General features: G+C 44.2%; 1 protein-coding gene across 2 annotated transcripts in view; it reads right to left on the reverse strand.

Annotated features, from left to right (window-relative positions):
• cpped1 (calcineurin-like phosphoesterase domain containing 1) overlaps nucleotides 1-4,043 on the reverse strand; it is a 264,451-nt gene extending 260,408 nt beyond the window's left edge. The window contains exon 1 of one of the 2 annotated variants that reach the window (XM_070856736.1): nucleotides 3,920-4,038. In XM_070856736.1, the coding sequence (XP_070712837.1) occupies nucleotides 3,920-3,989 (70 nt within the window). In that variant the 5' untranslated portion in view covers nucleotides 3,990-4,038. Of the gene's footprint in view, nucleotides 1-3,919 lie in introns of both variants that reach the window. The other variant, XM_070856737.1, reaches the window with a different exon arrangement.
• Nucleotides 4,044-26,793: the final 22,750 nt, after the last annotated feature.

Below are 26,793 nucleotides of genomic sequence, written 5' to 3' on the forward strand. Positions count from 1 at the left end.
TGCTGCCCCTGGGTCTTCATGATCACTCGCCGCTCCTGCGCCCCAACCTTGCCGCTCCTGCTGTATCTGCCCACGACCCAATCACCGACCTGGGTTATGGTGATGTCCAATCCAGTCGCCTTCTTCATAGCTGTCGCTCTGCAGCATGCGCTGCACATTGAAGTGGCTTCAAAAGAGCATGTTATAGCTAATATAACATTGAACTACATAGCCACAGAGGTGAATGCAAGCCAGAAATAACAATCAAACTGTAGAGTTCCCTGGTCAGATTATATCTCGAATACTGCTTCCAATTCAGGTCACCAAGAAACTGAAGACAACGCACAGAAGAGTCACAAGACAGAGGTCTGAATACAAGGATTGGATTGGAAGTGTCTGAGGGGTGATAATATAGAGAGGTATGGAAGATTGTTAATGAAAAACTTAAGCTAGAATATTAATGTGCATTAGACTGAGAGTAGAACAAGGGATACAAGTTCAAACTAGTAAATGATAACTTTCGGACTGAGATCGGAAAATTTTTCTTCACACAGAGAGTGATCAACATGCAGGAAAAAAATCCAAATTTTCAGTTATATTTAAAAAAGCAACAGAACGTATCACTATTTCAATGTTAAAAACTATTTTCTCAATCTAATTAAAGTAATGGCAAAGGGTTACGGATTCTCGGGAATCTCGTTACTTTATGTATTACCACTCTACCCACACTCCTTCTACCAGATGCACATCGCTCGTTCCCAAGTGTGAACCTGATCACGAAAAGCTCACTTTCCCCTTTCAATGGAGGTCTGACAATCCCAGGCTGCTCTGCACAGCAGAATAGGCCCGATCTCTATTAGAGGAGCTCAGTGCTCAGCCAGGGGAGAAGAGGATGGGTATCCTAGTACTTTTATTCCTGCACACTTTGCAACACCAGTTATTTTCAGGCTCAGTTCTTACTCCAATGTTTGATGTTTTACTCTCCCGAGCACATAAGAGTTTGATCTCTCACTTCCCTTATTCTCAATCCCAAAAGTCACGTTATCAAATGTCATTTTAAAAAAAGGTTAATCTGTAATATCTTCCTGTTTCGATCAAAGATCCACACCTGAAACGCTAATTTGTCTGTTCTTTCCACAAATGCCAGCTTTTTCCAGCAATTTCTGTTTTTGTTCCTGACATTAGCATTCAGCCGAGCTGCGATCTTGTACCGATTTTCCAGCAGTCTCCTGGATTTTCCAGGCATCTCCCAAAATGGAGAATACATCTCCCGGGGACTGCAGCTAGTAGCCCAGGAGATCGAAGCACAGAAGGCCATTCGGCCCATCCTGTCAGTGTCATCTCTTTGAAAGAGTTAAACAATTAGTCTCACTACCCTATTCTTTTCCCGTAGCCCTGTAATTTTTTTCCTTTTGAAAGTCACTATTGACTTTGCTTCCTCCACCCTTTCAGGCAGTGCATTCCGGATCATAACAACGCACTGCATTAAAAAAATGCTCTCATCTCCCCTCTGGCTCTTTTTCCATTACTATTAGTTACTGGTGAAATTAGAGTGAGGTACTACAACGTATTCACTGAGGCGTACGAAAGCATGGGCCTTGCGCTAAATATCCGTAAGATAAAGGTCCTCCACCAACCTGTCCCCGCCACACAGCACTGCCCTCCAGTCATCAAGATCCGCGGCGCGGCCCTGGACAACGTGGACCATTTCCCATTATCAACAAGAGCAGACATTGACGACGAGATCCAACACCGCCTCCAGTGCAGCCTTCAGCTGCCTGAGGAAAAGAGTGTTTGAAGACCAGGCCCTCAAATCTGCCACCAAGCTCATGGTCTACAGGGCTGTAGTAATACCCGCACTCCTGTACAGCTCAGAGACATGGACCATGTACAGTAGACACCTCAAGTCGCTGGAGAAATACCAGCAACGATGTCTCCGCAAGATCCTGCAAATCCCCTGGGAGGATAGACGCACCAATGTTAGGATCCTCGACCAGGTCAACATCCCCAGCATTGAAACACTGACCACACTTGATCAGCTCCGCTGGGCAGACCACATTGTTCGCATGCCAGTACACGAGACTCCCAAAGCAAGCGCTCTACTCGGAACTCCTTCACGACAAACGAGCCAAAGGTGGGAGGAGGAAACATTACAAGGACACCCTCAAAGCCTCCCTGATAAAGTGCAACATCCCCACTAACACCTGGGAGTCCCTGGCCAAAGACCGCCCTAAATGGAGGAAATGCATCCGGGAGGACGTTGAGCACCTCGAGTCTCATCGCCGAGAGCATGCAGAAATCAAGCGCAGGCAGCGGATAGAGCATGTGGCAAACCAGTCCCACCCACCCTTTCCCTCAAAGACTATCTGTCCCACCTGTGACAGGGACTGTGGTTCTCGTATTGGACTGTTTAGCCACCTAAGGACTCATTTTTAGAGTGGAAGCAAGCCTTCCTTGATTCCGAGGGACTGCCTATGATGATGGACGATGATGACTATTTATATAGCACTTTTAACGTAGTAAAATGTCCCAAGGTGCTTCACAGGAGTGTTTTAAGACAAAATAAATAAATTAACACCGAGTCACAGATGAAGAAATTACAGCAGATGACCAAAAGCTTGGTCAAAGAGGTAGGTTTTAAGGAGCGTCTTAAAGGAGGAAAGAGAGGTAGAGAGGTGAAGAGGGAGTTCCAGAGCTTGGGTCCAAGGCAACTGAAGGCACGGCCACCAATGGTTGAGCAATTATAATCAGGGATGCTCAAGAGAGCAGAATTTGAGGAGTGCAGACATCTCGGAGGGTTGTGAGGCATAAGGAGATTACAGAGATAGGGAGAGGCGAAGCCATGGAGGGATTTGTAAACAAGAATGAGAATTTTGAAATAGAGTCGTTGCTTAACCAGGAGCCAATATAGGTCAGTGGGCACGGGGTGATGGGTGAGCGGGACTTGGTGCGAGTTAGGACACGGACTGCCGAGTTTTGGATGGCCTCAAGTTTACATAAGGTAGAATGTGTATTATTAGTTACTGGTGGAACTATTAGTTACTGGTGGAATTAGAGTGAGGTTCTATTAGTTATTGGTGAAATTTGAGTGAGGTACTATTAGTTGCTGGTGGAATCCAAGATCCTCCCCCTTCGGTTTCCCCTCTTCCTCTGCTCACAGGTGGCTTCCATGTAATCGGAACTTCTCGCACAAAACCAGGAGCAAAGATACTCAACCACAGGAGGCCCAACCTTTTATAAAATAAATGTAGTGACATTTGCAGGTGTCACGTGATGTGATCAAACCTCCAGGAATACCTCCAACCACAGTTGGAAACCCTAACCTATCCGTTTGGTTGCAAGTGTATTAAACAAAGCTCACTTTTCCTATCATTAATTCTAATGCACAACATCTTCCCAGACTCAGTGCAAACTCAGTGGCTACTCTTGGCGCGCTGACTGCCTGTGACCCTGCGCAGTGGGTTGTCACAGGAGTCTACGCTGGCCCACCCGTAGAAGGGAAACAACTTTCTGGTCATGCACAACTAACTTTGTCGGCTGATATTTGCAATCCAATACAGAAACAACCGAATAAAACCTTCTACCAAATGGAGCCAAGTCCCCCGCCGCCCCGCGCATTTATATAATATATATATTTTAAAATGAATGCGGAACCTTTGGCTCGAGTGAAACTAAGTGGCAACCTGCAAGCTTCCGGAAGAGAGGGCCGTCTGCAGCGCTGCGGCACCTTTACCCCCTGCCCTGCCCTGCCCTGCCCCTCTGTGAGGCTCAACAGCGCAAGCCGAGACCCCGGGAGACACGTCGCTGGGTTCTAGAACGCGGCCTGGGGGGAATCCCGGACGACACGTCACTGGGGTTCTAGAACGCGGCCTGGCGGGAATCCCGGACGACACGTCACTGGGGTTCTAGAACGCGGCCTGGGGCACGCCCCGCGCGGTACCTTTGCTGAATCCCTTGAAGCGCCGGCACTGGGCTTTGCGGAAAATGGAGCTCTCCGCCCCTGCAGCCATGTCGCCTGTGCTCCGCTGGTCGGGTGTGAATTGTGTTCTCAACTGTTCCGACTGGGGGCGGGCGAGGGCGCAGCCCGGCTTTAGTTTGTCTCGCTTTTGAATGAGATGTTTGCAGCCTGTGGCCAAGGCTTCCACATTTTGTGTTTCACTGAACTAAACAACGGCCTGCGCAGACTCTCCCATTTACTGCTTAGGAATGGCCTTTGTCCAGGTTTATTCTTTAGAATGTTGGAATGGATTTGTAATTGCTTTCACTGTCCCTGGTTCGAAATGTCACCCGTGGCATTTCTTTGCATGTTGCAACTCCGATAGTGCTGCGTTCACAAAACGTTTTGTAGCTCTTGTACTTTTGTATAACAAAGGAAAAGTATCTTCATATGATTTCTAAAATAGATAGTATGTCTCATTTCTCTGCTTATGCTATTAAAGAGTTGCTTTGATGCAATGCACTATGCTGGAGCCACTGCACAACTGTTTATGGATTTTTTAGGAACTAGCTGAAGGATAGAAAACAACCAGTTCTTGTTCGCTGAATTTTGTGAGTGAGTGGCGTACCTTGGGGCTGGAACTTCCATTGTTTCCGATTTATATAAATGACCTAGATTCAGAAAATGGATGCAAAGACATTGCATTTAAGGGGCAGCTAGTTAAGTATATGAGGGAGAAAGGAATAGAAGGATTATGCTGATAGAATTAGGTGAAGTACATAAGAAATAGGAACATAAGAAATAGGAACAGGAGTAAGCCATTTGGCCCCTCGAGCCTGCTCTGCCATTCAATAAGATCATGGACTCAACTCTACTTCACTGCCCGCTCCCCATAACCCTTTATTCCCTTATCGCTCAAAAATCTGTCTATTTCCGTCTTAAATATATTCAATGACCCAGCCTCCACAGCTTTCTGAGGCAGACAATTCCATAGATTTACAACCCTCTGAGAGAAGAAATTCCTCCTCATCTCAGTTTTAAATGGGTGGCTCCTAGTTTTAGTTTCCCCTATGAGTGGAAATATCCTCTCTGCATCCACCTTGTCGAGCCCCCTCATTATCTTTTATATGTTTCAATAAGATCAGCCCTCATTCTTCTGAACTCCAATGTGTATAGGCTCAACCTATCTTCATAAGTCAACCCCCTCAGCTCCGGAATCAACCGAGTGAACCTTCTCTGAACAGCCTCCAATGCAAGTATATCCTTCCTTAAATACGGAGACCAAAACTGTGTGTAGTACTCTAGATGTGGCCTCACCAATACCCTGTACAGTTGTAGCAGGACTTCTCTGCTTTTATATTCTATCCCCCTTGCAATAAAGGCTAACATTCCATTTGCCTTCCTGATTACTTGTGTTGTATATGTGGACTTGTATTTACTCTGTACAGCTACTAGAGGGCTCATCCCCTGGAGTCGCAAGGGATCCCATAATCCCTTCGGAGCACAGGTATTTAAGGAGGCTTCGCAGGTTGGAGAGGCATTCTGGAGACCTGCTATAAAAGACTAAGGTCACACTTTACTTTGAGCTCACAGTGTTCAGTCTGACTCTTTCTCTATACACAACAACTGGCGATGAGATACAGATAGAGAACAGTGGGCATCCTGGAGAAATTTTCGGAGGGAGATGATTGGGAAACTTTTGTGGAGCGACTCGACCAATACTTCGGGGAAGAGAGCACTACCAACCGAAGGGCGATCTTCCTCACCGGCTGTGGGGCACCAACATATGGCCTCATGAAGAATCTGCTCACTCCAGCGAAACCCACGGAGAAATCGTACAACGATTTTTGCACACTGGTCCGAGAGCATTTCAACTCGAAGGAAAGCGTTCTGATGGCGAGGGACCGGTTCTACATCTACAAAAGGTCTGAAGGCCAAGAAGTGGCAAGCTGAGACGCCTTGCAGGACATTGCAAATTTGAGGGATATTTGGAGCACATGCTCAGAGACTTTTTCATACTTGGCATTGGCCACGAAACCAAACTTTGCAAACGTTTGACTGTAGAGACCCCAACCTTGAGTAAGGCCATAGCGATAGCCCAGGCGTTCATTGCCACCAGTGACAATACGAAGCAAATCTCTCAGCACACAAGTGCTACTACAAGTACTGTGAACAAAGTGATGTTGTTTTCAAATCGTAACGTACAGGGCAGGTCACACATACCTGCAGGTGAACGTCCACAGATGACTCAGAGTCCACCATCAAGCGTGATGAATGCAAGGCCATTAACACCTTGTCGGCGCTGCGGGGGTGATCATCGTTTCCATTCATGCCGATTCAAAGAGTACGTTTGCAAGGGCTGTGGAACAATGGGACACCTCTAACGAGTGTACAGGCGAGCTGCTAAGCCTGTTAAACCTGCAAACCACCATGTTGCAGAGGGGGACAGATCCACGGAGGATCACAACGAACCAGAGCCTCAGATAGAGGAGGCAGAGGTACATGAGATGCACACTTTCATCATGAATTGTCCCCTGATAATGCTGAATGTTGAACTAAATGGACTCCCGGTGTCAATGGAGTTGGACACAGGCGCGAGCCAGTCCATCATGGGCAAAAAGACTTTCGAAAGGTTGTGGTGCAAAAGGCCTCAAGGCCAGCCTTAACTCCACAAAACTAAGAACTTACACGAAAGAATTGATTCCTGTAATCGACAGTGCTACCGTAAAGGTCTCCTACGATGGAGCGGTGCACAAGCTACCATGCTGGGTGGTACCGGGCGATGGTCTCGCGGTGCTCGGCAGGAGCTGGCTGGGAAAGATACGTTGGAACTGGGTCGACGTATGAGTGTTATCGCCCACTGATGAGACTTCGTGTGCCCAGGTCTTAAACAAATTTCCTTAGCTGTTCGAACCAGGCATCGGGAAATTCCAAGGAGCAAAAGTGCAGATCCACCTAATTCCAGGGGCGCAACCCATCCATCACAAGGCGAGAGCAGTACCGTACATGATGAGAGAAAGGGGAGAGATCGAGCTAGACCGGCTGCAACGAGAAGGCATCATTTCCCCGATCGAGTTCAGCGAGTGGGCCAGTCCTATTGTCCTAGTCCTCAAGGGAGACGGCACCGTTAGAACCTGTGGTGATTACAAAGTAACTATCAATCGTTTCTCCCTGCAGGACCCACTACCAAAGGCCGATGAACTCTTTGCAATGCTGGCGGGAGGAAAGACATTCACAAAGCTGGATCTGTTTTCAGCCTACATGACGCAGGAACTGGAGGAATCATCGAAGGCTGTCACCTGCATCAACACACACAAGGGTCTTTTTGTTTATAACAGATGCCCATTTGGAATCCGATCAGCGGCACCGATATTCCAAAGAAACATGGAAAGTTTTCTGAAGTCAGTCCCGCACACCATGGTCTTCCAGGACGACATCTTGGTCACAGGTCGGAACACAGTCGAGCACCTGCAGAATCTGGCGGAGGTTCTTAGTCAACTCAACCGCGTGGGGCTCAGGTTAAAACACTCGAAGTGCGTTTTCCTGGCGCCTGAAGCAGAATTCTTGGGAAGGAGGATTGCGGCGGACGGAACGTGACGGAGCTCCGGTTGTTTCTGGGACTCTTGAACTACTTTGGTAACTTCTTACTGGGTCTCAGCACACTGCTAGAACCACTACATATCCTACTACAAAAAGGGGGTGAATGGGTTTGGGGCATGTTAGCGCGAATGTTTTCCTGCAAGAATCACTCGACACTCTGGGTCGGTTCCAACGCCAAAACGGCTTTTATCACGCCAGTGGGGAGAGAGCCTCTGGTCCAACTCCAGGCACTCCACTCCACCGAACAAAGAAATTCATCGATATTTATATGTTTTACAATAGTTTATTACAGTTACTCAGCCCACTTCGCCTGGACACAATCCAATCATAATGATTATAGATTACATATAGGTTTAAATGGGCCAATAGAATTAACCCTGGTACATCAGGGGTCTGCATGATCAGTTTGTGACAGTTGGGGGCTGATCCCTATCCGTGTGATGCTCTCAAGGCCCCCCTTAACTTCGTTGCTCATGGATTCTGCCGGTGCCTAGCTCCTTATCTCTATGGTTACTAGGCACCCTATATGGGGGTCACTGACTTGAGGACATTCCGTACTAGGTACCGCAGTGTTCTATATACTATCTTGTCTCAAGCTGTTGATTCAAGACATTCCTGAGACCAGGCTCTGCAGGTTCAGTGCTCAGTCAGCAGCTTTAGCTAACTTGGCTAACCGAGCCCCCATCATGCTTTGCTAAACCCCTTGGCAGCCATTTTATATTTGGCTAACATTTTAAACATACATACATACATATATATTTATATATCCAGCAGGTGCCTTGGCCTTTCTACAACAGGGCAAAAGCCAAGAAAATGCCTTTGTAAAAGCGAGAACATTGTTATGTTCAAACAAATTGCTTGTGTTGTATGATCCATGTAAGCGTTTGGTACTAGCATGTGATGCGTCATCATATGGCGTCGGGTGTGTATTGCAACAAGCTAATGATTTCGGGAAACTGCAACTGGTTGCTTATGCATCTAGGAGTCTGTCTAAGGCTGAGAGAGTCTACAGCATGATTGAAAAAGAAGCGTTAGCGTGTGTTTATGGGGTAAAGAAAATGCATCAATACCTGTTTGGGCTAAAATTCGAATTGGAAACTGACCATAAGCCACTTATATCCCTGTTTTCCACGAGTAAAGGGATAAATACCAACGCATCGGCCCACATCCAGAGATGGGCGCTCACGTTGTCCGCATACAACTACGCCATCCGCCACAGACCAGGCACAGAAAACTGCGCCAATGCTCTCAGTAGGCTGCCATTGCCCACCACGGGGGTGGAAATGGCACAGCCCGCAGATCTAGCCATGGTTATGGAAGCATTTGAGAGTGAGCAATCACCCGTCACTGCCCAGCAGATCAAAACCTGGACAAACCAGAACTCCTTATTATCTCTAGTCAAAAACTGTGTGCTTCACAGGAGCTGGTCCAGTGTCCCACTGGAAATGCAGGAAGGGATAAAGCCGTTCCAGCGGCGCAAAGATGAAATGTCTATACAGGCAGACTGCCTTCTGTGGGACAATCGAGTAGTGGTCCCCAAGAAGGGCAGAAACACCTTCATCAATGACCTCCACAGTACCCATCCAGGCATCGTAATGATGAAAGCGATAGCCAGATCCCATGTGTGGTGGCCCGGTATCGAATTGGACTTAGACTCCTGCGTTCACAGATGTAATACATGCTCTCAGTTAAGCAATGTACCCAAGGAGGCGCCGCTAAGTTTATGGTCATGGCCCTCCAAACCGTGGTCTAGGGTACACGTCAACTATGCAGGCCCGTTTTTGGGTAAAATGTTCCTTGTGGTTGTAGACACGTACTCCAAGTGGATTGAATGTGAGATAATGTCGTCTAGTACGTCCGCTGCCACTACTGAAAACCTGCGGGCATGTTTGCCACACACGGCTTACCTGGTGTCCTGGTGAGCGACAATGGGCCATGTTTTACCAGTGCTGAGTTCAAAGAATTCATGACCCGTAACAGGATCAAACATGTCACATCTGCCCCGTTTAAACTAGCATCCAATAGTCAGGCAGAGAGAGCAGTGCAAACCATCAAACAAGGCTTGAAGAGGGTAACTGAAGGCTCACTGCAGACTCGCCTATCCCAAGTCCTACTTAGCTACTGCACGAGACTCCACTCACTCACTGGGATCCCACCTGCTGAACTGCCCATGAAAAGAGCACTTAAGACGAGGCTCTCGTTAGTTCACCCTGATCTACATGAACAGGTAGAGAGCAGGCGGCTTCAACAAAGTGCATACCATGATAGCGCAAATGTGTCACGCGAGATTGAAATCAATGATCTTGCATTTGTATTAAATTATGAACGAGGTCCCAAGTGGCTTCCCGGCACTGTCGTGGCCAAAGAGGGGAGCAGGGTGTTTCGGGTCAAACTTTCAAATGGACTCATTCACCAGAAACACTTGACCAAATCAAACTCAGATTCACGGACTATCCTGAGCAACCCACCTTGGACCCTACCTTTTTTGATCCCCCAACATACACACCAGTGGCAACTGGCACCACGCAGAACCTATCATCCACAGCAGCCCTGCAGGGCCCAACACACCAGGCAGCCCAGCAAAGCCAGCTACACAGCAGCCCAGCAAGGGCCCAACAAATAATTCAACCCCAGCTTTCACACTGAGATGATCAACCAGGGCAAGAAAGGCCCCAGATCGACTCACATTGTAGATAGTTACACTATTGACTTTGGTGGGGGGAGTTATATATGTGGACTTGTATTTACTCTGTACAGCCACCAGAGGTCTCATCCCCTGGAGTCCCAAGGGATCCCGTAATCCCTTGGGAGCACAGGTATTTAAGGAGGCCTCACAGGTTGGAGAGGCACAAAGTAAAGTGTGACCTTAGTCTTTTATTGCAGGAGACCTGCAATAAAAGACTAAGGTCACACTTTACTTTGAGGTCACAGTGTTCAGTCTGACTCTTTCTCCATACATAACAACTTGTTGTACCTGCATACTAACTTTTTGTGTTTAATGCACAAGGATCCCCAGGTCCCTCTGTATGCAACACTTTGCTATTTTTCTACATTTAAATTATAATTTGCTTTTCTATTATTTTTGCCAAAGTGGATAACCTCACATTTTCCCACATTATAGTCTACATCTGCCAACTTTTTGTCCTCTCACTTAGCCTGTTAATATCCCTTTGCAGATTTTTTGTGTCCTCACAATTTGCCTTCCCACCCATCTTTGTATCATCAGCAAACTTGACTACATTACACTCGGTCCCTTCATCCAATTAATATAGATTGTAAATAGTTGAGGACCCAGCACCAAACCCTGCGGCACCCCACTAGTCGCTGTTTGCCAACCTAAAAATGACCCATTTATCCCAACTCTCTTTTCTGTTAGTTAGCCAATCCTCTACCCAGGCTAATATATTACCCCCAACCCCGTGAGCTTTTATCTTGTCTGGTAGGAGGAAGCTCACGTGGAGTATAAACACTGGGTAGAATAGCCTGTTTCTGTGTCGTAAATTATATGTAAATTTGCCGATGATACCAAACTGTAGATTTTTGTTGGGTAGGGATGTGAGGTTAAGATAAAGATCAGTTATGATCTCATTGAATGGTGGAACCGATTCAAGGGGCTGAATGGCCTCCTCCTGTTCCTATAAACAGAGGCAATGGAATTAGAAGAGGCAGCTCAGAAATTACAAACTGAGTTGGACAAAATGTGTAAGTAAATGTACACCAAAAGTAAATGAAATCTAATGAAAAAAAGTGTAAAGTGCTACACATAGGAAGGAAACAGTAATTCATGGATGCTGCTGAAATAGCTAAGGAACAAGCTGAAGGAGACCTAGGAGTAGATTTGATACTAAATGGGCTGTAAATTGCAGCCTCTCCGAGTGCATACGATGTGCGCACATACCCGAAGAGGCCCCGCAAATTCCGGGTTTAGACGCGCGAAGCGCATGCACCTGACACTTGCGATCTGTTTGACAGATCGCGCGCCTCCTCGGGAGAAGGACCTTCGTGGGCAGAGATTTGGGCTATTTGCCCAACTCCTGGCCAGCAAATGTCCTTAAAACTCTCACGCCTGGTAAAAGCAAGCCTAAGGCCTGCTTTTACCAGCGTAAGCGTTTTAAAAGATAGAACAATTACATTTTAGCACTCATTTCTAGATTAAAAACCCTGTCCATTAAGGTAAGTTTATTTTTAACCCTATTAAAACATATTCTAAAAAATTTCAAAAAATAAAAACACTTCTAAAACATTTAATTTAATTCAATTTCAATTAATTTTAAATATGTGTGGCGTTTTTATTATTTATGTTTTGTGTTTCTGTGTTTTGGGCGGTATTCTCATTGATAGTAATGGGAGCTCCGTACAAACAGAACTCACCATTCCTATCAATGGGAATATTACATTGTGATTGGTGGTCCAGGCCCACGTGATCCCAGGATGGCCGTATGCTCCTGGGATGCGTGGGCCTCTGCGCTGGGCTGCGTACCTAGGCCTTGGAGCTGAAGTGTTTGTTCCTCCGGGACCACCAGGTACATTTGTAAAAATCTTTTCGGTCGGAGGCATCCACCCACGAGAAGCCTCCGACCATAATTTCTGGACAAATATAGTAACCAGTGCAGAGCAGAAATCAACAAAGCCAATAGGACGGTGAACTATTTAGCCAAAACAGTGGAATATGTCAGAGAAGGTAATAATCAAACCTTATAATACTCAATTCATCCCGTTTCTTGAATAATGAGTTCAATTCTGGTCACTGGAGGCAGTGCAGTAAAGAGATACCAGTCTGATCCCTAGTATTGGGGTTTTCTTTGTGAGAAAAGGATGGATAACTTGGGCTTTTCAGCCCAGAAAAGCGGTGTCTGAGAAGTGACCCGTCTCTTTGTCTCCTCCAGACTCAACTATTTCAAGGCACTCCTGGCCAACTTCCCACCCTCCACTGCCATAAACATCAGCTCCTCCAAAACTTGATGCCCGTACCTACCCAGCAGCAAGCCTAGCTCACCCATCATGCCCGTCCTTGCTGACCTACATTGACTCCCACCACTCCCCCTCCACCTCCCCCCCACCCCTCCTCCCCCCACCTATAGCCTCAAATTTAAAATTCTCATCCTTGTGTTTAATTCCCTCATGGCCTTGCCACTCCCTAACTCTGTAACTTCTGCCAGCCCTACTTCCATCCCCCCACTGAACTCTCCAATCCTTTGGCTCGGGCCTCTTGTGCATCCTCCCCTTGCCCAAAATTGGTGTCCATGCCTGCAGCCACCTGGATCCCATACTCTGGAATTCTCTCTCTAAATCATGAGTGGAGAAAGTTTTTTCCAGGGGTGACACAGAAGGAGGTAGGGGTTGTTGGTGGAGAGCGATACGAGGAAGTGGTCAGAGATGGCCTTATTTGGGATTGACATAATAGAAGTAAGGAGGCCACGACAGATGGGAAGATCGAGGGGGTGGGCATGTATATGGGTCGGGGAATTTACATGGAGGAAGAGATTAAGGGAGGATAGGAGGCTAGAGAACATAGCGGAGAGAGAGCATGATGAATTGAGATGGAGGTTGAAATCACCGAGGATGAGAAGTCACTCGGTGCAGAGGCTGAGAGAGGAAAGTGAAGATATCTCGATGGTTGCCCCACTGCCAGCGCTGAGAGGGGTGAGTTGGATGGGGAGGAGATTGGCAAGATTAGCCCCCAGTGGGGGTGCTGGGCAGGAAGGTCGGCGAGAGCACAGGATGGGACAATTAGCGTTGCTGCTCGCAAAAAGGCTGCAACAAGAGCCTTGATGGGTCCTTCATAGAATGCCAAGAGAGGCACAGAGGGAAGTCTGTAGGCTTATCTAAGAGGGAGTTAAGCCTCGGATGAAAGCAGGAGAGCAGGAAGGTTGAAGAGTAATGAAGGATTGGGGTAGGGATTTGGGAAGGCAGAGTATCCGAGAGAGGAGAGATGAAAGGAGGCATGACGACAGAAAAGCGCGGTCAGGGAGGGATAGAGAGAAAAGGAAAAGGGGGAGAAAAAGTAGGAAAAGAAATGAACAGGTCAGGTCCGGAGCGGCAGCCAAAGTGCGCACATGAATGGATACAGGGAAAAGCTCAGGTTACATAGGCCTGGTTAAATCTAGTAATTAGTGGGATACATATTTCCTGGTAGCAGTGAATAGATTGGAGACAATAGTAGGGAGACCAGGGTCAAAGTCAGAGGCCCCATGGAAGGACAAAGCCAATGTAAGTAGGATGGAGTCGGCACGGAGCAGCGACGAACCGCTGTCCCAAGCAGGCGAATGAATTCCAGAAGCTATTTGAAGGGTCGAGAGTTCGAGGATGGAGGTTGTTGCCGCAGGACTGTGAGTCGGGAGCGCTGCAGAAAGATGATGGCGAAATTGACGCAAGTTGGAGGTCACCGTGGGTCAAAGCAGTAAAACCGCAAGCCATCGACCAGCAAAGCTGGAAACCAGTAGAACAAGTCACTGGGCAGCAAGTGCAACAGCAGCTGCTAGCTAGAATCCAGCAGATCTGAAAAAAACAGTTCAGCAGAGACACAGCCGCAGTTTAAAAGTTATTTTAAAACAAAGCAATTGCTCCACATCTACACCCTCTCCTCCCTTAAGACTCTCATTAAAACCCACTGACCAAGGTTTTGGCCACCTCACCTAATATCTTCCTCTTTGGCTCAGTGGCCAATGTTTCTGATTGTACCTAAGAAGCGCCTTGGAGCAGTTTTGCTATGTTAAAGGTGCTATATAAATGCAAGTTATTGTTATTGATTTTATAGAGAAATGTTAAATTGATGAAGGTATAGAGAAGCATAACGGAATATTAATTCAAGATAATCTGCAGAGAAAGGACGAGGGGACACGTGCTCAAACTAATAAAATATAACTTTAGGATTGACACCAGGAAATTCTTTGCACAAAAAGTAATCAATGTGTGAAATAAACCTCCAGATAAAGTAGTGGAAGCAAAAACCCAGGAATCATATAAGAAACAATTGGATGCCCTAAGGGGGAGGGGGAGGGGGGGAGGAGGGGGGAAGGATAGGATCTCTCTCGAATTATAAATGAAGATGGGCCAAATGGCCTTCCTCATCTGTAATTATCTTGTGTTCATGATATACATTTTTGAGGTCTGTCAGTGTAAATATATGGGGGGGCTTAAAGTCTCCTTCAGCCAACATTGCACACGTTTGGTTGAATGGAGATCCACTAGTACCCATCCATGGGTGTCTTCTGTACTCCCAATGAGACTCCGCCTCTTTGAGTGAGGAAGGAAAAAATGGAGAGAGCATGGGGGTATTGGGAACTGAAAACACAAAATGCTGGAAATACCCAGCAGTTCAGTCATTACCTGTAAAGGGAAAAGTCAGGTTATGAAGTTTCAAGTGTGCACCCTTCATCAGACTAAAGGTTAAGAGAAATTAGGCCTTGACAAGGTAGCAGATGTGCTAGCTGCTTGAAAATGTTTTAATGTAATTCACATAACCATGTCAATTATTCCACTGCCACCTATGGCAAGTGAGGAAAATTGCTACTTTTTGTTAAAAAAAAGTTGAACAGTATATGTTAAAATCTCAACTTGCTTAATGATTTTTGAAACACAATAATGGTTGTGAGCTAAAGTAAAAAGAAAGGTCCTGGAAAAAAAAGTTTCAAAAAATATTTGTAAGTCTGTTCTTGATGTCATGTGATTTGAGAAGGTGCCACCTCAAAATGTTTATCACAACTGCATTGTGGGAATTTTCCTTTGGCCTCGCTCAAGACATCCCGGAAAGCAGCCAAATCAAACTGTTGATTACTAATAAACATAGGGCCGAGGAAAAACCGTGATCCATTGCTAGGAACATTTAACATATATCATGGAACACATAATCAATTCTATAAGCAATTTAGGACAACCTTAGACTAGACACCCCTTGTCCAATCCTGCAATCCCGCTCCTTCTCCCCCCGCCCCCCCCCCCCCCCCACTCCAAGATGCTCTTTGACAAGGCCTTTTGTATATATGTTAATGTAGCTAGTGTCAATTGTGCGAGTAATGACAAAAGCAAAATACTGCGGATGCTGGAACCTGAAATAAACACACAAAATGCTGGCAATCTCTGCAGGTCAGGCAGCATCTGTGGGGCGAAAAGCAGAGTTAATATTTCGGGTCAATGACCCTTCATCAGAACTGGAGAGTGTTCAAAAATGAACACTCTGACGAAGTGTCGTCGACCTGAAACGTTAACTCTGCTTTTCTCCCCACGGATGCTGCCTGACCTGTGCGAGTAATTACCTTACACTAGCAAATTGGCTTCTCAAAAGGCAAGACTGCATTTCAAAGACTGCTACAAGTATATGTTTTGGACATTTCTGAACTTTTACTTATGATTTTGATCAAGGTGGAGGCAAGATTCAAGCTCCATATGTGAGAACGCCTATGTAATTCTGATTACAACTACAACTGGTAGGGATTATGATGCTACTAAGTTACCAGGAAAAGTCTGTAAAGAAATACTATTCACAGAAACTTAACTGGCTAAACCATTCATGAGCTAGTTCAAAATGACTATTTTTTAAGTTCTTAGACAACTGGATACATGTTACTTTGTCTGTAAGACTATGCATGAATAAACATCTTTTGTTATTGTCTGATACGAAATTATCTGACCTGACTAGAAATTATCCTCGAAAGTGATTTATATTTTCTACTCTATACTCACTTACCTCATTTTTCCAGCTAATTTCTCTTCGTTCTGATCACATGTGTAGCATAATATTTCTTTATTGGAGCCTGGCTGTTTAAATTTTACATGGTTCCACCCTGGCTAGTAAAGTAACTCCAATGCGTGCGTAATTCTGCCGCTATGGATGGAATCATAGAATTTTACAGTATCGTGCTCTCTGAAAGAGTTATCCACTTAGTCCTATTACCCTGCTCTTTCCCCGTACCCATTTATAGTTTACTTTTTCAAATAGTTAACCACTTCGCTTTTAAAAGCCATTAAAGATTTTGCTTTCACCACTGTTTCTGGTAGGGCATTCCATATCTTAGCAACTCTCAAAAAAAAATGCTCGTATTCTCTCTCTTTGAAGGGTTTTGATAGAATAAGGAGAGCCTGGAGGGTGAGTAACCAGACGTCACAAATTTACAGTAATTGGCAAAAGAACTAGAGGGGAAATGAGGAGAATTTTTTTTCAGGAGCGAGTTCTTATGACCTGAAATGCACTGCCTGAAAGAACGGTGGAAAAAACATAGAAACATAGAAAATAGGTGCAGGAGTAGGCCATTCAGCCCTTCGAGCCTGCACCGCCATTCAATATGATCATGGCTGATCATGCAACTTCAGTACCCCATTCCTGCTTTCTCTACATACCCCTTGATCCCTTTAGCTGTAAGGGCCACATCCAACTCCCTTTTGAATATATCTAACGAACTGGCCTCAACAACTTTCAGAGGTAGAGAATTCCACAGGTTCACAATTCTCTGAGAGAAGAAGTTTCTCCTCATCTCGGTCCTAAATGGCTTACCCCATTTCCTTAGACTGTGACCCCTGGTTCTGGACTTCCCCAACATTGGAAACATTCTTCCTGCATCTAACCTGTCCAATCCCATTCGAATTTTATATGTTTCTATGAGATCCCCTCTCATTCTTCTAAATTCCAGTGAATATAAGCCTAGTCGATCCAGTCTTTCTTCATATGTCAGTCCTGCCATCCTGGGAATCAGTCTGGTGAGCCTTCGCTGCATTCCCTCAATAGCACGAATGTCCTTCCTCAGATTAGGAGACCAAAACTGCACACAATACTCAAAATGTCGTCTCACCAAGGAAGCAGGTTCAATAGTTACTTGGATATATACTTGAAAATAAAAACAATTCAGGGCTGTGGGGAAAGAGACTAATTGGATAGATCTCTCAAAGAGCTGGCACAGGCACGATGGACCGAATGGCCTCCTTCTGTGCTGTATGAGTCTATGATTTGTTCTTCTGGTGATGATTTTAAATTTTTGCCCTATAGTTACCAATTTACTGAAGAACAGAAATATGTTTATTTTATTAAAACCGCTCATAGCTTTTAACTCCACCATCGGATCTCCTCTTAATATTCTTCATTCGAATAAAAATAGATTCTCTCCTTATAGCTAATACTCCTCATCTCTGGAACAAAATGAATCTTTTCTGCAGCCGCTTCGTTGCCTGTGGTATTTCCCTACATTATAACAGTGACTACACTTCAAAAAGTACTCTATTGGCTGTGAATTGCTTTGCGATGTCCTGAGGTCATGAAAGGTGCTATATAAATGTAATTCTTTCTTTACCTTATAAAACACTTTTTGAAAATTCATATAAATCACATTCACTGCATTTCTTTTAATCTGTTCTCTGTGTCATTACATTACATCAGTGGCAAGTACTTCATTGGCTGTGAAGAGCTCTAGGGATGTAAAAGTTGCTACATTAATGCATGATCTGTGCTGCAAAGTGCCAATAACTGGACATAATATCTAACTGTGACGTAACTAATGATAAATTGTGCATTATCTTTTCATTTTTGTACTCTATAACACTAGTTTTAAAACCTAGGATCACACATGCTTTTTTTTACAGGTTTATCAACTTGTCCTCCCATTTACATAGTGTATCTGAACCTTTACGTCTCTATCCCTCTAGAAATACATGGGATAATTAAGGACAACCAACATTGATAATGATAGCTGACAAATTTAATTGGCATTTGATAAAGTGCCATCTTGGCGGCTTGCTGATAAAATTATAGTACAGGTACATTCCATTAAAAGGAGTTTGGCAGCATGGATAGGAAGTTGGTTAAATGCCAGAAGGCAGAGAATAGATGCATTTTGGTAGGAAGAATAAAGAGGCCACATATTGGGGTAGAGGAGCAAAGGGATCTTGTGGTATAAATACACAAACCACTAAAAGTAGCGACATTGGTTAATAAGGCCATAAAAAAGCAAACAAGCACTGAGGTTAATTTCTAGAGGGATAAAATTGAAAAGCAGAGAAGTTATAGTAAAATTGTATCGAAGCTTGGGTAAACCACATTTGGAATACTGTGTGCAGTTCTGGTCTCCATATTATAAAAATGATATAGAGGCACTAGAGCAAATGCAAAAAAAGATTCACAAGGACAATACCAGAATGGAGAGGATATACTTAGCAGGAAATACTGAACAGGCTGGGGTTCTTTTCTCCAGAAAAGAGAAGGCTGAGAGGTGAGCTGATAGAGGTCTTTGATTATGAAAGAGTTTGATAGGGTCGATGTAGAGAAAATGTTTCCACTTGTGGGGAATCCAAAACTAGAGGTCATAAGATAGTCACCTATAAATCCAATCGGTAATTCAGGAGAAACTTCTTTACATGAAGAGTGGTGAGAATGTGAAACCCACCACCACAGGGAATAATTGAGGCGAATAGTATTGATGCATTTAAAGGGAAGCTAGATAAGCATATGAGGGAGAAAGGAATAGAAGGATATACTGATAGCGTTAGATGAGGAGGGGTAGGAGGAGGCTCGTGTGGAGCATAAACGCGGGTCAGTTGGGACAAATGTCTTGTTTCTGTGCTGTGAGTTCTACGGGTAGAATTTTAACCTGGAGGAGTGTGTGGGTTTGGGTGTCTGTGGGGGTTAAAGCCGGCAAAAATGCAAGCGCAGCAGGAAGCCAGCTCCAACCTGCTGACACCCGCAGGTTTGTAAGAAATCAGCAACTACAAAAAGATATTTCTGCAGGTGAGGACAAGGTTCCCGAGGAGTTGCAATGACAATTTCGCCCTGTGGCAGTCCAGGCTCCCCGATCTCCTTGGACCTGCAAGCAGACTTGAGGGGTGACTGCGAGAAGACATGGGGTACCCCCTACAAACCTGGGTGTTGATACCCATCAGAAACCTGACCAATGAAGCACAAGAGCACTACAGTGAATGCCACATGACCACCAGATGTGTGATCGAACAAGTCATTGGCTTTCAATGCTAAAAGAAAGATATTATTAGTGCATGTTAATTCAATGTTGTAATTTGTCGATTATCTGGATTATCTGGTATGCTATGTACCAGTTACACTGGTAAAGTACAATATAATACAGGTAGCATGAATTGGTCAGAGTAGTGCTGGAAAGGTGAGGGAGGATGAGTGGCAGTTCATGGGAAATTTATAAAAGTTCACCAGGAGGCATATGTGAAAATAATAGAATTTTATTTAAAAGGAAGGCAGTTAATAAAATTTGATCTGATTCATATTCTTAACATTGTGCATTTAGCCAGTTCTGTAAGACTTGCTTATTTTGATTAAGGAAGAGCGTTTCAATTGACAAATTTCCTGTTGATAGATATACCTTTCTTGAATATGCTGTCAGTTACCAGGATACTGCTTTGTTACGTGCTGGCTACTGTGCAAGGGGTGAAAGATTCTGTTGCATTTATAAAACGGAATGCTTTTGGTTTATTGCAGTAGACTGATAGAAGTATTATGCTTTTTATCCTAATTTTCTTACTACTACTGTTCTGAAGACAATGGCTAATGCTTGGGTATGGTTATATGAACCTTTACGTCTCTATCCCTCTAGAAATACATGGGATAATTAAGGACAACCAACATTGATAATGATAGCTGACAAATTTAATTGGCATTTGATAAAGTGCCACCTTGGCGGCTTGCTGATAAAATTATAGTACAGGTACACGCCACTAAAAGGAGTTTGGCAGCATGGATAGGAAGTTGGTTAAATGCCAGAAGGCAGAGAATAGATGCATTTTGATAGGAAGAATAAAGAGGCCACATATTGGGGTAGAGGAGCAAAGGGACTCTTGGTATAAATACACAAACCACTAAAAGTAGTGACATTGGTTAATAAGGCCATAAAAAAGCAAACAAGCACTGAGGTTAATTTCTAGAGGGATAAAATTGAAAAGCAGAGAAGTTATATTAAAATTGTATTGAAGCTTGGGTAAACCACATTTGGAATACTGTGTGCAGTTCTGGTCTCCATATTATAAAAATGATATAGAGGCACTAGAGCAAATGCAAAAAAAGATTCACAAGGACAATACCAGAATGGAGAGAATATACTTAGCAGGAAATACTGAACAGGCTATGGTTCTTTTCTCCAGAAAAGAGAAGGCTGAGAGGTGAGCTGATAGAGGTCTTTGATTATGAAAGAGTTTGATAGGGTCGATGTAGAGAAAATGTTTCCACTTGTGGGGAGTCCAAAACTAGAGGTCATAAGATAGTCACCTATAAATCCAATCGGTAATTCAGGAGAAACTTCTTTACATGAAGAGTGGTGAGAATGTGAAACCCACCACCACAGGGAATAATTGAGGCGAATAGTATTGATGCATTTAAAGGGAAGCTAGATAAGCATATGAGGGAGAAAGGAATAGAAGGATATACTGATAGCGTTAGATGAGGAGGGGTAGGAGGAGGCTCGTGTGGAGCATAAACGCGGGCCAGTTGGGACAAATGGCTTGTTTCTGTGCTGTGAGTTCTATGGGTAGAATTTTAACCTGGAGGAGTGTGTGGGTTTGGGTGCGTGTGGGGGTTAAAGCCGGCAAAAATGCAAGCGCAGCAGGAAGCCAGCTCCAACCTACTGACACCCGCGTTTAACTTGGGCAGGTTAGGTTTGTAAGAAATCAGCAACTGCAAAAAGATATTTCTGCAGGTGAGGACAAGGTTCCCGAGGAGTTGCAATGACAATTTCGTCCTGTGGCAGTCCAGGCTCCCCGATCTCCTTGGACCTGCAAGCAGACTTGAGGGGTGACTGCGAGAAGACAAGGGGTACCCCCTACAAACCTGGGTGTTGATATCCATCAGAAACCTGACCAATGAAGCACAAGAGCACTACAGTGAATGCCACATGACCACCAGATGTGTGATCGAACAAGCCATTGACTTTCAATGCTAAAAGAAAGATATTATTAGTGCATGTTAATTCAATGTTTTAATATGTCGATTATCTGGATTATCTGGTATGCTATGTACCAGTTACACTGGTAAAGTACAATATAATACAGGTAGCATGAATTGGTCAGAGTAGTGCTGGAAAGGTGAGGGAGGATGAGTGGCAGTTCATGGGAAATTTATAAAAGTTCACCAGGAGGCATATGTGAAAATAATAGAATTTTATTTAAAAGGAAGGCAGTTAATAAAATTTGATCTGATTCATATTCTTAACATTGTGCATTTAGCCAGTTCTGTAAGACTTGCTTATTTTGATTAAGGAAGAGCGTTTCAATTGACAAATTTCCTGTTGATAGATATACCTTTCTTGAATATGCTGTCAGTTACCAGGATACTGCTTTGTTACGTGCTGGCTACTGTGCAAGGGGTGAAAGATTCTGTTGCATTTATAAAACGGAATGCTTTTGGTTTATTGCAGTAGACTGATAGAAGTATTATGCTTTTTATCCTAATTTTCTTACTACTACTGTTCTGAAGACAATGGCTAATGCTTGGGTATGGTTATATGAACCTTTACGTCTCTATCCCTCTAGAAATACATGGGATAATTAAGGACAACCAACATTGATAATGATAGCTGACAAATTTAATTGGCATTTGATAAAGTGCCACCTTGGCGGCTTGCTGATAAAATTATAGTACAGGTACACGCCACTAAAAGGAGTTTGGCAGCATGGATAGGAAGTTGGTTAAATGCCAGAAGGCAGAGAATAGATGCATTTTGATAGGAAGAATAAAGAGGCCACATATTGGGGTAGAGGAGCAAAGGGACTCTTGGTATAAATACACAAACCACTAAAAGTAGTGACATTGGTTAATAAGGCCATAAAAAAGCAAACAAGCACTGAGGTTAATTTCTAGAGGGATAAAATTGAAAAGCAGAGAAGTTATATTAAAATTGTATTGAAGCTTGGGTAAACCACATTTGGAATACTGTGTGCAGTTCTGGTCTCCATATTATAAAAATGATATAGAGGCACTAGAGCAAATGCAAAAAAAGATTCACAAGGACAATACCAGAATGGAGAGAATATACTTAGCAGGAAATACTGAACAGGCTATGGTTCTTTTCTCCAGAAAAGAGAAGGCTGAGAGGTGAGCTGATAGAGGTCTTTGATTATGAAAGAGTTTGATAGGGTCGATGTAGAGAAAATGTTTCCACTTGTGGGGAGTCCAAAACTAGAGGTCATAAGATAGTCACCTATAAATCCAATCGGTAATTCAGGAGAAACTTCTTTACATGAAGAGTGGTGAGAATGTGAAACCCACCACCACAGGGAATAATTGAGGCGAATAGTATTGATGCATTTAAAGGGAAGCTAGATAAGCATATGAGGGAGAAAGGAATAGAAGGATATACTGATAGCGTTAGATGAGGAGGGGTAGGAGGAGGCTCGTGTGGAGCATAAACGCGGGCCAGTTGGGACAAATGGCTTGTTTCTGTGCTGTGAGTTCTATGGGTAGAATTTTAACCTGGAGGAGTGTGTGGGTTTGGGTGCGTGTGGGGGTTAAAGCCGGCAAAAATGCAAGCGCAGCAGGAAGCCAGCTCCAACCTACTGACACCCGCGTTTAACTTGGGCAGGTTAGGTTTGTAAGAAATCAGCAACTGCAAAAAGATATTTCTGCAGGTGAGGACAAGGTTCCCGAGGAGTTGCAATGACAATTTCGTCCTGTGGCAGTCCAGGCTCCCCGATCTCCTTGGACCTGCAAGCAGACTTGAGGGGTGACTGCGAGAAGACAAGGGGTACCCCCTACAAACCTGGGTGTTGATATCCATCAGAAACCTGACCAATGAAGCACAAGAGCACTACAGTGAATGCCACATGACCACCAGATGTGTGATCGAACAAGCCATTGACTTTCAATGCTAAAAGAAAGATATTATTAGTGCATGTTAATTCAATGTTTTAATATGTCGATTATCTGGATTATCTGGTATGCTATGTACCAGTTACACTGGTAAAGTACAATATAATACAGGTAGCATGAATTGGTCAGAGTAGTGCTGGAAAGGTGAGGGAGGATGAGTGGCAGTTCATGGGAAATTTATAAAAGTTCACCAGGAGGCATATGTGAAAATAATAGAATTTTATTTAAAAGGAAGGCAGTTAATAAAATTTGATCTGATTCATATTCTTAACATTGTGCATTTAGCCAGTTCTGTAAGACTTGCTTATTTTGATTAAGGAAGAGCGTTTCAATTGACAAATTTCCTGTTGATAGATATACCTTTCTTGAATATGCTGTCAGTTACCAGGATACTGCTTTGTTACGTGCTGGCTACTGTGCAAGGGGTGAAAGATTCTGTTGCATTTTTAAAAAACGGAATGTTTTTGGTTTATTGCAGTAGACTGATAGAAGCATTATGCTTTTTATCCTAATTTTCTTACTACTACTGTTCTGAAGACAATGGCTAATGCTTGGGTATGGTTACATAGGGCCCAAGTTTCGGATGTCGTCCCAGAACGGCACACTCCAAGAGGCCCGCCTATATTTTAGAATTAAAAAAGCGCCTAAAACTTACCTCGCGATTCTCCGAGTCCAGCAGGCCTGTTTCACAGTCAACGCAGCGCAGCACAAGCAGCTGGGGGCGGAGCTACAGCCCTGCGCCAAAAAGAGTGCCGGCAGCTGCGAGCGTGCGCAGTAGCTCCTGGCCCTCCCAGCGCATCCTGTCTGTGGGCGACTCTATCCCTCGCCGAAGGGACGTCGCACTGTTCGCTGACACCCTATCCCGGGCCGAATGGCCTGCCTGCCTCGCCGTCCCTCGCCTCACCTCGTCGCCACTGTCCTTACCTCCTCGGTGGTGTGGCCCGCCCGAACTGCAGTTCTTCGGTTGCGGGGCCCACCCGACCAGCATATCTTCGGCGACGGGGCCCACCCGAACGCCTCCCTGGTGGCAGGCCCCGCCCGAACTGCAGCTCTTCGGTGGCGGGCCCCGCCCGAACTCCTTCTCGGTGGTGGGGCCCGCCTGACCAGCAGCTCTTTGGTGGTGGGCCCCGCCCGAGCACTTCCTGGGTGGTAGGGCCCGCCCGACCAGCTCTTCGGCAGGCTGTTAGAGGGCTACCGGTGCTGCAATAGGTGAGTAGAAACTTTAAATTTTTTTTGAATTCTTAATTTTTTTTTTGATTGATTAATTTATTGATTTATTGGTTGATTTATTGATTTATTTATCATTTATTATTGATGATGGCTCTTTATTGGTAAAAGTGAAGTGTTTAATGCTTTGTAAAATCCCCTAACTTCCCTCTAACTTCCGTCCCCACACCCATCTCTCGCTACCTGCGCCTAATTTCTAAAGTATAGGCAAGGTTTTTCTGAGCATACAAAAATCGACACTTACTCCGTTCTAAATTAGTTTGGAGTAACTTTTTGCTGCCTAAACTTGCAAAACAGGTGTAAGTGGCTGGACACACCCCCTTTTGAAAAAAATAATTGTACTAAAACGAAACTATTCTAACGAACTAGAACTGGAGCAAACTAAATGCCGAGAATTGCGATTTCTAAGATACTCCATACTAAACTAGTTGCTCCAAAAATATAGGAGCAACTCGAACTGAAACTTGAGCCCATAGTGTCATCATCCCTCCAGCACCCTCGCTCAGGTGATTGTTTATGGAGAAGTCTCAACAATGAATGCTGACAGGTTAGTTGGCAGTGGTGATCACAGCTGAGCATTATCCTCTTCTGGCCTGACATCCGCATACTTCCAACACGGTTCACTGTATATTGAGCAGGCATCCTGACGATTTTGTCCTCCTCTCTCCCTAATGGTCAACTGTAGGACTTCAAGGTGTCAAACCTTCGACCTTTCTGGTCAATACAAAGGGAAGCAGAACTCTGGAATTCTCTCCCGCAAAAGGGTGTGCATGCCAGGACAAATAGAGCTTTCAAGATTTAGATTGACAGATTTTTTGTTTGCTAAATGTATCAAAAGATATGGAGCTAAGACTGGTAAATTGAGTTGAGGTACAAAATATATAATGAAAGAAAGAACTTGCATTTATATAACACCTTTCACCACCTTAGGACACCCAAAGTGTTTTACAACCAAGGTAATAGCATTCACAACTGTAACAAGTCAACGAGAAAGCAATAAAATTGATCCTTTCAATTGGATTATAGAAAAAAGGCTGATGACGAGAACATTTAGTATAGAGAGTAGAGAGGAGGAAATTAATAAATGCCCATATTTTTAAAAAGACGTTCTATTTTGACCTCATGCATGATTATTATTTCACCATAGTGCATTCATCAGTCAATTGTGCTGCTAATTAGGGATATCTGGCTATAATAGAATGCGTGAATTCTTTGTCTGTGTTACACGGAACTCCCACAATGACCAATTCAACCAAATGGATCCATTCAAAGATGTAATTCAAATAAACAGACGTGTGACAGAGATTATAATTGCCAAATTTTAATTAGTTTAACAAAGATCAGAATCCCAATTACGTGTTTCATTCCTTTTTTCTTTTTTCTATTGTTTAAATCATGATAAGGGTACATTCTGTCTGATTTTAGTGTGTTTCCAAGTCCTTCTTCTTCAATACCATAGCCCATTGATCAGTGTGTTGTGCTTCAACCTTGGTAGGCTGAACTGAAGCTGGCACAAGTGCTCTAATTAAAGATGCCTGGGTTTACTAGAAGGTACAAATGTTTTGTATGCATTACAAGGATCTCCCAGAATGCAGAGATCAACCATTTTCAATTGAGTGCATTCCAAAATGTATCTAAAGAAAGACTTGTATTTACATAGCGCCTTTCACGACCACCGGAAGCTTCAAAGCGCTTTACAGCCAATGAAGTACTTTTAAAGTGTAGCCACTGTTGCAACGTGGGAAATGTGACAGCCAGTTTGCACACAACAAACTCCCTCAAACAGCAATGTAACAATGATCGGATAATCTGTTTTGTTATGTTGATTGAGGAATGAATATTGGCTAGGACACTGGGGATAGCTCCCCTGCTTTTCTTTGAAATAATGCCATGAGATCTTTTACGTCCATCTGAGAGAGCAGACAGGGCCTCGGTTTAACGTCTCATCTGAAAGACGGCACCTCTAACAGTGCAGCACTCACTCAGCACTGCACTGAAGGGTCAGCCTAGATTTATGTCACATGGACTTGAGTTTTTGTCTGAGGATTCCTGATAATTTTGCACAGGTGACTGAGTAACAGCTGCCTATGTTCAGAGGTTGATGGGGTGCTAATCACCTGTTTCTTCTCTGCCTCTCTACCACTTTCCTCCATTAAGACGCTCCTTAAAACCTACCTCTTTGACCAAGCTTTTGGTCATCTGCCGTAATTTCTTCTTATGTGGCTCGGTGTCAAATTTATTTGTT

Source organism: Pristiophorus japonicus, chromosome 15 (genome assembly GCF_044704955.1).
Source record: "Pristiophorus japonicus isolate sPriJap1 chromosome 15, sPriJap1.hap1, whole genome shotgun sequence".
Taxonomy (NCBI): domain Eukaryota; kingdom Metazoa; phylum Chordata; class Chondrichthyes; family Pristiophoridae; genus Pristiophorus; species Pristiophorus japonicus.